At 51.1% G+C, this 15776-nt stretch overlaps 1 protein-coding gene across 2 annotated transcripts in view; it reads right to left on the bottom strand.

Annotated features, from left to right (window-relative positions):
- Positions 1–15776, bottom strand: part of itpr1a (inositol 1,4,5-trisphosphate receptor, type 1a) — a 154159-nt gene that overhangs the window by 74998 nt on the left and 63385 nt on the right. For both annotated transcript variants that reach the window (XM_084446279.1, XM_084446280.1), the window contains exons 19-29: positions 15037–15231; positions 14525–14776; positions 14025–14166; positions 13650–13803; positions 11562–11752; positions 11022–11154; positions 9577–9631; positions 9223–9388; positions 4587–4760; positions 2146–2220; positions 1774–1911 (exon numbers count right to left, since the gene is read on the bottom strand). In XM_084446279.1, the coding sequence (XP_084302405.1) occupies positions 1774–1911; positions 2146–2220; positions 4587–4760; positions 9223–9388; positions 9577–9631; positions 11022–11154; positions 11562–11752; positions 13650–13803; positions 14025–14166; positions 14525–14776; positions 15037–15231 (1675 nt within the window). The remainder of the gene's footprint in view (positions 1–1773; positions 1912–2145; positions 2221–4586; positions 4761–9222; positions 9389–9576; positions 9632–11021; positions 11155–11561; positions 11753–13649; positions 13804–14024; positions 14167–14524; positions 14777–15036; positions 15232–15776) is intronic.

Below are 15776 nucleotides of genomic sequence, written 5' to 3'. Positions count from 1 at the left end.
CCCACACACACTCACACCCACACTCACACACGCACACACACGCACACACAGTCCTACCCACACACTCACAAACATACGCACACGCACTGTTTTGAAAGTGGGACTATTCCATCAGTATGGTACAAATCTATTGTGAGTCCAATACCGAAATCTTTAAAAAACGACCCAAGAATACCCTCAAATTACCATGGCATTAGTCTATTAAGTACAGCATATAAATGATATACATCTATTCTTAACACTAGGCTCATGGCTTATCTGGAAGAAAACAGCTGTTTAGTGGAGGAGCAGAATGGTTTTAGAAAGGCTAGAGCCTGCATTGATCATGTCTACTCTATTACCAAAGTAGTCACAAATAGAATCATGCAAAACAAATCATAATTTGCTTGTTACATTGACTTCCACAAAGCTTTTGATTTTGTCAACAGATCTACTAGCATATTGTCTTCTTGAAGAAGGAATAAAAGGACAATTCTATTTCGGCCATACAATCATTGTATAAAGATCCACATGCCTGTGTTAAGGTTAATGAATAGTGTTCAGGGTGGTTCCTACTCCATCAGGGCTCAAAGTATGTGTTAAGGTTAATGAATAGTGTTCAGGGATTAAAATTAAAAATTTTCAGTTTTATTTTGGGGATCAAAAATGTGAGTATGTTGGGAATTATAAATATTTAGGTTTCATTTTAGATGAGCATTTACATTTTGAACATGGTACATCTGTACTGGCTGAATCTGCTAGTAGGGCACTTGGTGGTATAATAGCAAAAACTAAACAGCTGGGGGATTTGGGATATGCTACCTACTCCAAATTATTTCACACATGCGTTTGCCCGGTTATGGATTATATGGCAGGAGTGTGGGGTTCAAAGGTAAATATGAAAGGAGAAATGGTCCAGGATAGGGAAATACGGTATTTTCTAGGATTTCATAAATTTGCCCCCGTATTGTCAATAAGAGGAGATATGGGCTGGGAGCCAGGTGACATAAGATGGAAAGGTAGCATGTTATCTCTATGGAACAGACTAATAAAAATGTCGAGTTGCTAGGAAAATATTCAACTGGGATGTAACTGTAAAAGGTGCATGGGCAAGTGAGATAGAGGACATACTAGGACAAATTGGAGCATCTGACCTTTTCCAAAATGTAAATACTGTAAACAGTAGCAGCTTTGTCTAATACTGTACACATCAGATTAAATGGTCACCTGAACCTTGAAACTGGACGTTACCGGGGGGTTACAGAAGAGCGGATTTGTATCTACTGTAATACTGACATTGAGAATGAGTTCCATTTTGTGTTTTATGGCCCCTTATATCATAAGGTGCGTCAAAAATGATTTGAGAGATTTGATTTGATGTGGTTGAGTGATGCAGAGACTAAAATGGATTTTTGATCAAAGGGTATTTGCACTTGCAGAATATTTAGAGAAAGCTTGGGGTAAACGAACAAAGAGAACTTATATGTGATGCATTTATTTAGGATTCTGACGAAAGACTGTTATTTTTATTTATTTATTTTGTGTTATTGTTTGGTCTACATTGCGTAGCTTACAAACCATGAGAAGTGTATGTGATATAGTTAATTATTATTTATTGTTTACGGTGTCTTATTATCCGGTAAGGGACAGGTCCTCAGACACGACACAAAAATAAACATTCACACACACACACACACACACACACACACACACACACACACACACACACACACACACACACACACACACACACACACACACACACACACACGTCAGGCAGCGGTGGAGCTGTACCTTCTCGTAGGGTATCTGCAGCAGCTCCAGGACCACGGCGTGGGCCCCCATGTTCCTCAGGAGCCTCTGCTGCTGCTTCCTGCTCTTCCTCCCCGAGAGACCCTCCTGAACACACAGCCTGCTGAGACGCAGCAGGATCTACACACACACACACACACACACGCACGCACACACACACACACACACACACACACACACACACACACACACACACACACACACACACAGACACACACACACACACACACAGACACACATAAAGACACGCACAGAAACACTACACCATTACTGTCCATTCCCTCAGGCCTGAGCTGTCGTCCTGTCAGAAGGTGATTCTGCTGGGAGGTGGTTGTGTTCACAACCAGGACTCACCTCCTTCACCACCCTGTAGTTGTAACTGCTGGTGCTTTCTGGTTTCTTTGGTTTGTCTGTGCCACCTGCATCCCCCTGTAAAACACAGACCAACAGGACAGCACACCTAAGGACACCCTCAACATCTGCTCCGTTTACCACAAGGGTCTGTCCTGGGTCCTCTCCTGTTTTCCCTCTACACTACATCTCTGGGCTCTGTCATTCGCTCACATGGCTTCTCCTATCACTGCTATGCCGATGACACCCAACTAGTCCTGTAATTTCCCCCTTCTGATACACAAGTGGAGACACGCATAGCTGGGTGCTTGGCTGACATCTCGGAGTGGATGACGACACATCACCTCAAGCTCAATCTGGACAAGACTGAGCTGCTGTTCCTCCCGGGGAAGGGCTGCCCGCACCGGGACCTGGCCATCACCATTGTGACACAGTGGTGACCCCGACTCGGACTGCGAGGAATCTGGGTGTGACCCTGGATGACCAACTGTCGTTTTCCGCACGTCACATCCGTCACATGCTGCAGATACATGCTCTACAACATCAGGAGGATTCACCCTTTCCTCACTGATGAAACGGCGCAGGTGCTCATCCAGGCCCTGAGCGGTACTATTCTATTCCGAGGTATCGTTTCCGTGGTAGGGAAACACCTTATGTTAATGCTGAGTCATTGATCGTATGACCTTGAGTGTGAGGGAACAGAACAGGATGAGAGCTTTGGCTGTAGCAAACCTGGCTCGTCAAGGAGAAGGAGGCGGACGTCCAGGTTTTGTCTGATGATTTTATTACTGTTGTCTGATGATTTTATTACTATGGTACTAATGATTTTATTACTGTTGTCTGATGATTTTATTACTGCTGTCTGATGATTTTATTACTATGGTACTGATGATTTTATTACTGTTGTCTGATGATTTTATTACTGCTGTCTGATGATTTTATTAATATGGTACTGATGATTTTATTACTGTTGTCTGATGATGTTATTACTGTGGTACTGATGATTTTATTTTCACATTCATTGTTGTAACTCCCCATTATATGGTTGCTCTGATCTTAGCTTGCTCACACTGGAGGTTTTGAGGCCTCACGTATACTGCTTTGTTTTGCTTTGAATGCCTGCTATGTTACAGGTTTTGGGGCCTGACAAAAACAGCTTTAATTTGCTTTAATGTTTATCAATAAATGATAAAAAGGGGGGAATGTAATGGGAAATTGTGTTTTTGCATAGTCTCTATCATATCAGTATAAGAACAGAATGTACTCTGCATACTCTGCATACTGTGTGCTGAAGCCCTTACAGGAAAGGCCCTGTCCATATGTGGGCTTTCCCTTCCTTCATCATCATCATCATCATCATCATCCGCTTATCCAGGGTCGGGTCGCGGAGGCAGCAGCTCCAGCAGGGGGCCCCAGACATCCCTTTCCCTAGCAGCATCAACCAGCTCTGCCTGGGGAATCTTTAGCCGCTCACAGGCCAGTGCGGAGATGTAGTCCCGCCACCTAGTCCTGGGTCTACCCCGCGGCCTCCTCCCAGCCGGACACGCCTGGAACACCTCCCTAGGGAGGCGCCCAGGAGGCATCCTCACTAGATGCCCGAACCACCTCAACTGGCTTTCCCTTCCTTAATGTTCCTAATCCATTTCCTCAGAGACATACACTGGTACTCTCTAGCATGTGCTCATCTCTACCTCTGGGGTGGGCATAGGGGGCCTATTGTTAGGACGGTTGCCAGATGTGTTTTCCTATGCTATTCTAATGACAGTGTCTTGACAAGGGGTTGTTGTCTGGGTTACCAGATAAGGAAGTGAAACTGGCTTTGATCTGTTCGGGCCCAGTTTTAGTCTTGACTGTTCCTTGACTTATGGCTTCTGGTGCCCGGCGGGGTCGGTGCATACTTCTCCTTCTTGGGGAAGTGAAAAACACCCACATGACAGTATCATTAATAATACTTGTATTCCTGTATTCCTGGGTGTGACCTTTGACATGATGTGTATCCTATAAGAATCAACTTCAGATATGTCTCGGGGCTCGTTCCCTCACTCTTGCTCTGAGGAACGGACCTTCTCTCGAGAGAAACCTTTGTACCGGTATTACTTTAATAAACTTTGTTTTAATCTTTGCCGCTCGGCATTCAACTTCATTCCAAAGAACACCTTGCTACTGAGTTTTTCCACCACACTGTACCTTCTTGTGCGGGCCCTGGGTGGAGAGACTGTACCTTCTTGTGCGGGCCCTGGGTGGAGAGACTGTACCTTCTTGTGCGGGCCCTGGGTAGAGAGACTGTACCTTCTTGTGTGGGCCCTGGGTGGAGAGACTGTACCTTCTTGTGCGGGCCCTGGGTAGAGAGACTGTACCTTCTTGTGCGGGCCCTGGGTGGAGAGACTGTACCTTCTTGTGTGGGCCCTGGGAGGAGAGGCCCTCAGAGTGTGGGGGTGCTGTACCTTCTTGTGCGGGCCCTGGGCGGAGAGGCCCTCCCCGGTGTCCAGGCCCTCGTCGGGGCCCTGCCTCTTATACACCCACAGCTCTGACTTCTCCACGATGGAGCGCAGCTGGTCCAGGTCCGACTTGATCTGCTTGTAGTTCTCCACGTCTTGACTGGTCACCAGCAGCTGGACCTGGACAGGGGGAGGGGTAGAGAGTGGAGGGGGTAGAGGGGGTAGAGGGGTGGAGGGGTAGAGAGTGGAGGGGTTAGAGGGGGTAGAGGGGGTAGAGAGTGGAGGGGGTAGAGGGGTTAGAGGGGTAGAGGGAGGGGGTAGAGGGGTAGAGGGGGTAGAGGGAGTAGAGGGGGTAGAGAGTGGAGGGGGTAGAGGGGATAGAGGGGTAGATGGGCGGAGGGAGGGGGTAGAGGGGTAGAGGGGCGGAGGGAGGGGGTAGAGGGGTAGAGGGAGTAGAGGGGGTAGAGGGGTAGAGAGTGGAGGGGGTAGAGGGGATAGAGCAGTAGAGGGGTAGAGGGGTGGAGGGGGTAGAGAGGTAGATGGGCGGAGGGAGGGGGTAGAGGGGTAGAGGGAGTAGAAGGGTAGAGTGTGGAGGGGGTAGAGGGGGTAGAGGGGTGGAGGGGGTAGAGGGGCAGAGGGGGTAGAGGGGTGGAGGGGTAGAGGGGTAGAGGGGGTAGAGGGAGTAGAGGGGGTAGAGGGGGTAGAGGGGGTAGAGGGGTAGAGAGTGGAGGGGGTAGAGGGGTGGAGGGGGTAGAGGGGTAGAGGGGTAGAGGGGGTAGAGGGAGTAGAGGGAGTAGAGGGAGTAGAGGGGGTAGAGGGGGTAGAGGGGTAGAGAGTGGAGGGGGTAGAAGGGTGGAGGGGTGGAGGGGGTAGAGGGAGGGAGGGGGTAAAGGGGTAGAGGGGCAGAGGGGGTAGTGGGAGTAGAGGGGGTAGAGGGGTAGAGAGTGGAGGGGGTAGAAGGGTGGAGGGGGTAGAGGGGCAGAGGGGGTAGAGGGGTAGAGGGGCAGAGGGGGTAGAGGGGTAGAGGGGCAGGGGTCATGGCCAGACCTGGTGTGGTAGCGACTGATGTGGAGAACATGGTCAGTCTGGTTGATGATAGAACTCTTAGTGCTGTTTGATCCGCTGGAAGCTGAAGCTGAAGTTGACGTTTATTAGGATCCCTGTCAGCTGTCCGCATACCCTCATAGTGACTGACTGAGTGTGTGTGTGTGTGTGTGTGTGTGTGTGTGGTTGTATGTGTGTGTGTGTGTACCTATACTGTATGTTATGGGCAGGTACAGTAGGATATGTGTGTGGTGTGTAGATGTCTCCATGGCGGTGGGGTGTGTGGGGTACCTGTATAGGGGGTATTGGGTGGGGTGTGTGGGGTACCTGTATAGGGGGTATTGGGTGGGGTGTGTGGGGTACCTGTATAGGGGGTATTGGGTGGTGTGTGTGGGGTACCTGCATGGCCAGGTTGTCTCCATGGTGGTGGGGTGTGTAGGTATCTTCATGGTGGTGGGGTGTGTAGGTATCTCCATGGCAGTGGGGTGTGTAGGTATCTCCATGGCAGTGGGGTGTGTGGGGTACCTGTATAGGGGGTATTGGGTGGGGTGTGTAGGTACCTCCATGGTGGGGGGTGTGTGTAGGTGTCTCCATGGTGGTGGGGAGTGTAGGTATCTCCATGGCGCTGGGGTGTGTAGGTATCTCCATGGTGGTGGGGTGTGTAGGTATCTCCATGGTGGTAGGGTGTGTAGGTATCTTAATGGTGGTGGGGTGTGTAGGTATCTCCATGGCGGTGGGGTGTGTAGGGGTACCTGTATAGGGGGTATTGGGTGGTGTGTGTGGGGTACCTGCATGGCCAGGTGTGTGGGGAATCTCCATGGTGGTGGGGTGTGTAGGTATCTTCATGGTGGTGGGGTGTGTAGGTATCTCCATGGCGGTGGGGTGTGTAGGTATCTCCATGGTGGAGGGGTGTGTAGGTATCTTCATGGTGGTGGGGTGTGTAGATATATCCATGGCGGTGGGGTGTGTAGGTATCTCCATGGCAGTGGGGTGTGTGGGGTACCTGTATAGGGGGTATTGGGTGGGTTGTGTAGGTACATCCATGGTGGAGGGTGTGTGTAGGTATCTCCATGGTGGTGGGGTGTGTAGGTATCTCCATGGTGGTGGGGTGTGCGGTTATCTCCATGGCGCTGGGGTGTGTAGGTATCTCCATGGCGCTGGGGTGTGTAGGTATCTTCATGGTGGTGGGGTGTGTAGGTATCTCCATGGTGGTGGGGTGTGTGGGGTGTCTCCATGGCGGTGGGGTGTGTAGGTGTCTCCATAGCGGTGGGGTGTGTGGGATGTCTCCATGGCGGTGGGGTGTGTGGGGTACCTGTATAGGGGGTATTGGGTGGTGTGTGTGGGGTACCTGCATGGCCAGGTGTGTGGGGAATCTCCATGGTGGTGGGGTGTGTAGGTATCTTCATGGTGGTGGGGTGTGTAGGTATCTCCATGGCGGTGGGGTGTGTAGGTATCTCATGGTGGAGGGGTGTGTAGGTATCTTCATGGTGGTGGGGTGTGTAGATATATCCATGGCGGTGGGGTGTGTAGGTATCTCCATGGCAGTGGGGTGTGTGGGGTACCTGTATAGGGGGTATTGGGTGGGGTGTGTAGGTACCTCCATGGTGGAGGGTGTGTGTAGGTATCTCCATGGTGGTGGGGTGTGTAGGTATCTCCATGGTGGTTAGGTGTGCGGGTATCTCCATGGCGCTGGGGTGTGTAGGTATCTCCATGGCGCCGGGGTGTGTAGGTATCTTCATGGTGGTGGGGTGTGTAGGTATCTCCATGGTGGTAGGGTGTGTAGGTATCTCCATGGTGGTGGGGTGTGTAGGTATCCACATGGTGGTGGGGTGTGTAGGTATCTCCATGGCGCTGGGGTGTGTAGGTATCTCCATGGTGGTGGGGTGTGTAGGTATCTCCATGGTAGTGTGTGTAGATATCTCCATGGTGGTGGGGTGTGTAGGTATCTCCATGGCGCCGGGGTGTGTAGGTATCTTCATGGTGGTGGGGTGTGTAGGTATCTCCATGGTGGTAGGGTGTGTAGGTATCTCCATGGTGGTGGGGTGTGTAGGTATCCACATGGTGGTGGGGTGTGTAGGTATCTCCATGGCGCTGGGGTGTGTAGGTATCTCCATGGTGGTGGGGTGTGTAGGTATCTCCATGGTAGTGTGTGTAGATATCTCCATGGTGGTGGGGTGTGTGGGTATCTCCATGGCGCTGGGGTGTGTAGGTATCTTCATGGCGCTGGGGTGTGTAGGTATCTTCATGGTGGTGGGGTGTGCGGGTATCTCCATGGCGCTGGGGTGTGTCGGTATCTCCATGGCGCCGGGGTGTGTAGGTATCTTCATGGTGGTGGGGTGTGTAGGTATCTCCATGGCGGTGGGGTGTGTAGGTATCTCATGGTGGAGGGGTGTGTAGGTATCTTCATGGTGGTGGGGTGTGTAGATATATCCATGCGGTGGGGTGTGTAGGGGTACCTGTATAGGGGGTATTGGGTGGGGTGTTTAGTTACCTCCATGGTGGAGGGTGTGTGTAGGTATCTCCATGGTGGTGGGGTGTGTAGGTATCTCCATGGTGGTTAGGTGTGCGGGTATCTCCATGGCGCTGGGGTGTGTAGGTATCTCCATGGCGCCGGGGTGTGTAGGTATCTTCATGGTGGTGGCGTGTGTAGGTATCTCCATGGTGGTAGGGTGTGTAGGTGTCTCCATGGTGGTGGGGTGTGTAGGTATCCACATGGTGGTGGGGTGTGTAGGTATCTCAATGGCGCTGGGGTGTGTAGGTATCTCCATGGTGGTGGGGTGTGTAGGTTTCTCCATGGTAGTGTGTGTAGGTATCTCCATGGCGCTGGGGTGTGTAGGTATCTCCATGGCGCCGGGGTGTGTAGGTATCTCCATGGCGGTGGGGTGTGTAGGTATCTCATGGTGGAGGGGTGTGTAGGTATCTTCATGGTGGTGGGGTGTGTAGGTATCCCCATGGTGGTGGGGTGTGTAGGTATCTCCATGGCGCTGGGGTGTGTAGGTATCTTCATGGTGGTGGGGTGTGTAGGTATCTCCATGGTGGTTGGGTGTGTGGGGTGTCTCCATGGCGGTGGGGTGTGTAGGTGTCTCCATAGCGGTGGGGTGTGTAGGGGTACCTGTATAGGGGGTATTGGGTGGTGTGTGTGGGGTACCTGCTTGGTCAGGTGTGTGGGTATCTCCATGGTGGTGGGGTGTGTAGGTATCCCCATGGTGGTGGGGTGTGTAGGTATCTCCATGGTGGTGGGGTGTGTAGGTATCTCCATGGTAGTGTGTGTAGGTATCTCCATGGTGGTGGGGTGTGTGGGTATCTCCATGGTGGTGGGGTGTGTAGGTATCCCCATGGTGGTGGGGTGTGTAGGTATCTCCATGGTGGTGGGGTGTGTAGGTATCTCCATGGTAGTGTGTGTAGGTATCTCCATGGTGGTGGGGTGTGTGGGTATCTCCATGGTGGTGGGGTGTGTAGGTATCTCCATGGTGGTGGGGTTTGTAGGTATCTCCATGGTGGTGGGGTGTGTAGGTATCTCCATGGTGGTGGGGTGTGTAGGTATCTCCATGGTGGTGGGGTGTGTAGGTATCTCCATGGTGGTGGGGTGTGTGGGTACCTGTTTGAAGGCCTGCAGGACCTCCTGTCTCTGGCTGAAGTGTCTGAAGAGCAGGTGCAGCGCCCGGGACACCAGGGGGGGGTATTCATGCATGGTCAGGTGCAGCAGGACCCTCAGGAAGGTCCGGCCGCCGTGGTCATCCAGGTCGAGGGGCGTGTTCTCCTCACTGGGGGGGCGGACACACAGACAAGAACACCACACATACACGCAAACACACGCACACACACACACGCGTGCGCGCACACACACACACACACACACACACACACACACACACACACACACACACACACACAGGTATGAGTCTAGGTTCCAGCTCTCTGTTTTGTGATGTGTGTTTCAGTGAGCAGTCACCTCCCGCCGAAGATGCCCTCTGCCTGCTCCTCGATGTGCTCGAAATCAAGCGCCCCTGAAGAAATAAGAAAGCTCACATTAAATCACGACACAGACACCAATGACCAAAGGTGGACATAACTTTGGTTATTGTTGAGCACAGATTTGTTTGAACAGTCTTTTTTTTCTTTTTTTTTTACGTTAAACCATGTTAAATAAACAGAATCTAAAAGCTACATGAGATATCTCAGCACTTTGGCAGCCCCTCTGGTCATGATAAAATCGTCACTGCGCTTTAGGAACCACATTTCCCACAATTCCCCACTCACTCGCTGTAATGATGGGAAAAAAATATAACAACAAACATGCGTGGAGCAGACTGGATTGGAAGATTGTAGCTACTGTACTTCAATTGACTTTCTGGAAGGATGGCTTCAGTGCAGGTAAATACCGGTCTTCTTTCTTTTATGTGCATGTAGATTTAGTTTTGCGGGGCGAAGTGTTTGTTCTCTTCCTGATATTGTGACATGCAAAACGCATCACTTCCGCTTCCACCACAAGATTTCCCGCCAGTGTACTAGCCAGTACACCGGAATTCTAAAATAATAAATTCACAGGGTCTCATGCAGTCTCATGTCACACGTACACACACACACATCAGTCGACATCCGGCTTAGGCCTGGACCTGATGCTCTTAGCCTTTCTTGCCCTGAAAATGTAATTTAATGTAATTTATTGCTCTATAAATGTTCTTAGCCGTTAGACTAATATATTCCAGGAGCTTGCTCCAGGTTGCCTGTTTTAATACGTGTTGCTTTTATGGCTCTGTGTGCTACTAACCCTGTTCTGCCTCCCCTCTCCCTAGTGCCTCTCTCTCTCTCCCTCCTATCTTCTAACCAGGTCCAGTGGATGCCCCACTGTCACCAGCAGACCACTCTGAGTCCGATAGATACCCCTGTGTCTGCTGTGGATGTCGTAGCATTTAGTTAACACACACACACACGTACACACAGACATACACCAGCCCACTTCCGGCTTTAGGCCTGGGCCATAGCAAACACACACCAGTATTTGACATGTCTCTCCTATGTTGTTTTTAGCCTCTCTTACACTGAAAATGTAATTTAATGTAATGTATTGCTTTATAAATGTTCTTAGCCGGTAGACAAACATACTCCAGGAGCTTGCTCGATCGCCTTGTTGAGAGGGGTCATATATTACTCCTGCGGTTCATGAACTAGTCGCCTATCTTCTGGGAGAAGCCAATGACTGCTAAACCGCTGCAGGACCAGGAGATGTCCCATTGAGAGCCAGGACTCCCTGGAAGAAGAGATCCTGTATCTCAAAGGGACATCTGGTTAAATAAAGGATAAATAAAAAGTAAAAAATAAAATAAAATGCTGCAGTCATGAATGCCCTTACACACACTCTTTCAGAGACAAACAGTACTGTGCTGCTCCCCTTGCCTGGCATGCTGTTGGGCCCTTCTGGGGTTCCTGCTATGGACATGTCAGACTGGGAGTTGCTCTCGTCAAACTCCCTCTTGAAGATGCAGAGCAGACAGGAGATCCTGTAGTCCAGCCGCACGTTCAGGATGAACTAGAGAGAGAGGAACGAGGGAACGAACGTTCAGGATGAACTAGAGAGAGAGGAACGAGGGAACGAACGTTCAGGATGAACTAGAGAGAGAGGAACGAGGGAACGAACGTTCAGGATGAACTAGAGAGAGAGAGAGGAACGAGGGAACGAACGTTCAGGATGAACTAGAGAGAGAGGAACAAGGGAACGAACATTCAGGATGAACTAGAGAGAGAGAGGAACGAGGGAACGAACGTTCAGGATGAACTAGAGAGAGAGAGAGGAACGAGGGAACGAACGTTCAGGATGAACTAGAGAGAGAGAGAGGAACGAACGAGGGTGAGCGTCTGAAGAGATCTGAAGACCAGTGTGATGCTTGCGTGTGTAAGAGTGTGTGTGTGTGTGTGTGTGTGTGTCAGCCTCTTGACCTGTAGGATCTCGATGATCTTCAGCTTGGTGTCCATGACCAGGATGTCCTGCTTCTCCGGCTCCGTCTGGGTCTTCACCACGTGTCCGTTGGGGGGGTTGATGGGCGTGGCCGGCAGGAAGCCCCCCCCCCTCAGGACCACCTGCGTCATCAGCTCCCCGACGCCGTGGATAGACCTCATCACGTTACTGCCTGCGCACACACACACACACACACACACATTTAACAATGTATTTATGTCCACATAGAGGAAAAACATACAGGGACACAAATACAGAGGGTGCAATAATATACATTCACAAGGTCATGGACCAAATAATATACATTCACAAGGTCATGGACCAATTAATATACATTCACAAGGTCATGGACCAATTAATATACATTCACAAGGTCATGGACCAATTAATATACATTCACAAGGTCATGGACCAATTAATATAATTCACAAGGTCATGGACCAATTAATATACATTCACAAGGTCATGGACCAATTAATATACATTCACAAGGTCATGGACTAATTAATATACATTCACAAGGTCATGGACCAGCCGCATAGCTTTCTTCTTCACACACTCAGGTAGCAGCATGGCTGCCAGACTGTTCTGGTCACTATGAGCCAACACCCATGACAGCAGGGACAGAGCAGCGCTTAGCAAGACGTTTAGCTCTCTTCTTGGGCATCTGAAACAATGGAAACCTTTATGCAAGATCTCAAGACGTACCTTTTCAGCCTAGCCTACAATCACTAGCCAGGACCTAGAGACACAGAAAGGCAGCCTCCAGCCTGCCTGTGAATCCTCTGTATACATTGGTGCATATCCTGTTATGACTGTGTGTGTATTTAGATGTGTATACAGATGCCGGTTGCCCTGCAACGGGTACGTTCTGTTTAATATCTGTGTTGCTTTTATGGCTCTGTGTGCTACTAACCCTGTTCTGCCTCCCCTCTCCCTAGTGCCTCTCTCTCTCCCTCCTATCTTCTAACCAGGTCCAGTGGATGCCCCACTGTCACCCGCAGACAACCCTGAGTCTGATAGACACCCCCGTGTCTGCTGTGGATGTCCAGTACAGCCACTAACCCTGTCCTCCTCCCTAGTGTCTCTCCCTCTTATACTCTAAACAGGTCCTGTGGACTCCCCCTGCCTCCTGCAGGCAACCCTGTAGCAGGCCCTGGAACTACCCCCCCACCCCCCATCCTCCGTCCCCCGTCCTCGGCCAAAGACCACCTAATGGCTCCTGGAAAGGCCCCCTGCCTCCTCATGATGACTTCCTTCTCACTCTGTGTCGTCAGCTGTCCCTATCCAGCCAACCACACCCCTTTTTTTTACCCTTGGCTCTCTGCTTTCTGTTTCCCCACCTCTGCCTTGCATCATTCTCTATGAGCCTGTTCTGCTAAGTGAAACTCTGTAAAGCGCATTGTGTTGCCTCTGTGTATGAAAAATGCTAAAAAAATTAAGTTTGATTTGATTTCAATCAAATCGATTTGATCTGTCCTAGGCTGCCAAATCTGAACAGAAGTAGCATCTGTACCCTAGCATTCAGGAGAGGTCGGTACTTAATGACCTTGGTCAAGAAGGCTTCCTCTAGGCTAGAGTCAAATGTGCAGGTGACCTCCAGAACACACACTTCTTCAGATGCTTCGTTGACAACAACATCTGGTGTATTAGCAGACAGGTGTGTCAGAGTGGCTGGGTTACTGCAGAGATGGTGGGATCACACAGGAATGTTTTAGATAAGATATGTCTTTTACTATCAAGTCCACTATTCTGTTATGACGTGTTATGTACCTTATATTCCTTTGTAAGCATAACATCCATTCAAGACACACACACACACACACACACACACACACACACACACACACACACACACACACACACACACACACACACACACACACACACACACACACACACACACACACACACACACACACACACAGCTCCCCATATTGTGATGATCTTGCACTTCTGGTTAGATGCTAAACTGCGTTTGGTTGTTCCAGCACCTGTACTCACATCACAACAACGCTGAATCAAATCTAATGGAATCTTCCCAGTGAGTCTTCTGAAGTGTCTCCTACCCTTGGTCTCGTCGCCTTTCTCCAGCTTGTTCATGGGGAAGATGGTGCTGACGTGGACACAGTCCAGGATGGCCAGCAGGATCTTGGTCAAGCGCAGCAGGTCACTGAAGTTGTAGAAACCAAAGTAGATGAGGTTCCTGGCCAGGTTCACCACCTAGAGACGGGATCCAGGCGAGCGGGAGGAACACACACTGGAGGTCAGAGGTCAGGTGCTCATCACGGCCGCCATCTTCCTGAGCTCCCACCAGTCCAACCAGTAGGAACTCAGCTTCTGATTGGACCAATAGGGGCCTAGTATCAGACCCAGTTATCCCAAAAAAAGGGCGAACGATATTGTGACCTGTCCAGTGAGGACTGGTGATTGGTTGGACTGACTTCGAAGGTGAGCTTGTTCTTCTCCTTGTCGGCGAAGGGGAAGCTCTGACACACCACATCCCTCAGGTAGTTCTCCACGAACTCCATGGTCTGGCAGAAGCGCTCCTTGATCTCGTCTTTGGACGTGCCGTCGTTGTCGTAGCTGGGACACACAGGGGTACGGGGGGTGGGGGGGGGGGGCAGGTAGGCAGTACGATTGACAGGCCAGTAGGACTGAGAGGAATGCAAGACCCAACAGTGACTTAGAGCCTGAGAAAAAAGGTCTCACCCTCACATGTGGCTGGTTTAGTGGTTTTGTTTTGTGCTGGAAATTAATAGACTGTGATCCTCCCTCCTTCACTCTCTCCCGCTCCCTCCCTCCTTCCCTCTATCCCTCCCTCCTTCCCTGCCTCCCTCCAGGCTCATGGGGCCCAAACAGACCGTTACACACCCTACTATCCCCTCAATCCAAACTACTGATGAGCCAAACAGCTGGACCCCCGCCGGCCGAAGCCACTCACTCGTCGATGGCGATCTCCGAGGGGATCTCGGACCAGAGGCGGGCGTATTTGACGGGCGTGACCTGCTCCTGGGGGTCGCGGTCCACGTGCATGTGCAGCATCATGCGGCAGAAGGAGGCGCGCAGGTCGTAGGGCAGGTCCTCATCCGACATGCAGCGCAGGATCAGGTCCACATCCAGCTGGCCCGAGATCTTGTTGATGGCCAGGTACTGACGGTCCAGACACATCCTGGCAAACAGGTTCAACTGGTACCTGGACAGGGTGGCAGGGAGAGGACACTCAGCTATATTAACCTCTGGACCTGTAGCTGACCACCTCCTGGTCCTACCTGTAGTAGCTGACCACCTCCTGGTCCTACCTGTAGTAGCTGACCACCTCCTGGTCCTACCTGTTGTACCTGACCACTTCCTGGTCCTACCTGTAGTACCTGACCACTTCCTGGTCCTACCTGTAGTACCTGACCACTTCCTGGTCCTACCTGTAGTAGCTGACCACCTCCTGGTCCTACCTACCTATAGTAGCTGACCACCTCCTGGTCCTCCTTCTGGCCCTCCTTGGCATCCTGGGCCAGCTCCCTGATGCTCTTGCTGCGTATCTCTTTGCTGCTGTCCTTCCAGAAGAGCCAGACCTCCTCCTCGTCCTCCTCGGACTCCACAGAGTTCTCCCCGATGGACGCGCCCTCGATCTCGAACCTGGACAGCACCAGTCTGCAGACGGAGGAAGGGGGGGGAGCAGGAGGGGGGGAGAAGAGGGGGGGGGCAGGCGGTCCCGCCAATGTTCATACTGGGTACTGGATTTGGGCACATCGCAATCCAGCCATCGCCCACTCACTAAAACAGAAATGAGGTGTGATTGGATCCGGAGCGTTAGTGCCGGTCTGGTGCCCCCTGCTGGTAACTAAGACCTTGGTGAGGAGCCCAGAGCGGCATGCTGGTTCACGTGACGGACACGTGTTTGAGACCATGCAGAACGAGGTCACGTGGAACCTGCTCACGGCTCGGTTTGTACCGCAGGAACCACAACAGTGCTACAAACAGAACCTCAGAGTGTGTGTGGCATTTGATGTGAGGTGAGAATCTTTGGCCATGGAGACATAAGAGAAATGGAGACTGAAGTGGCGTGGTTGTTTTAAAGCCCTCAGCCAGAGAAGTGTCCTGGCACGGCGGCGCGTAGCGTAGGGCTAATGTGAGAACATAGATGTGTTGGGTCTGTTTGTAAACAAAGCAGATGATTGGTAAGCTGTGCAAACGCA

Source organism: Borostomias antarcticus (genome assembly GCF_949987555.1).
Source record: "Borostomias antarcticus genome assembly, chromosome: 11".
Taxonomy (NCBI): Eukaryota; Metazoa; Chordata; class Actinopteri; order Stomiiformes; family Stomiidae; genus Borostomias; species Borostomias antarcticus.
This window is presented reverse-complemented; position numbering and strand designations above follow the sequence as displayed.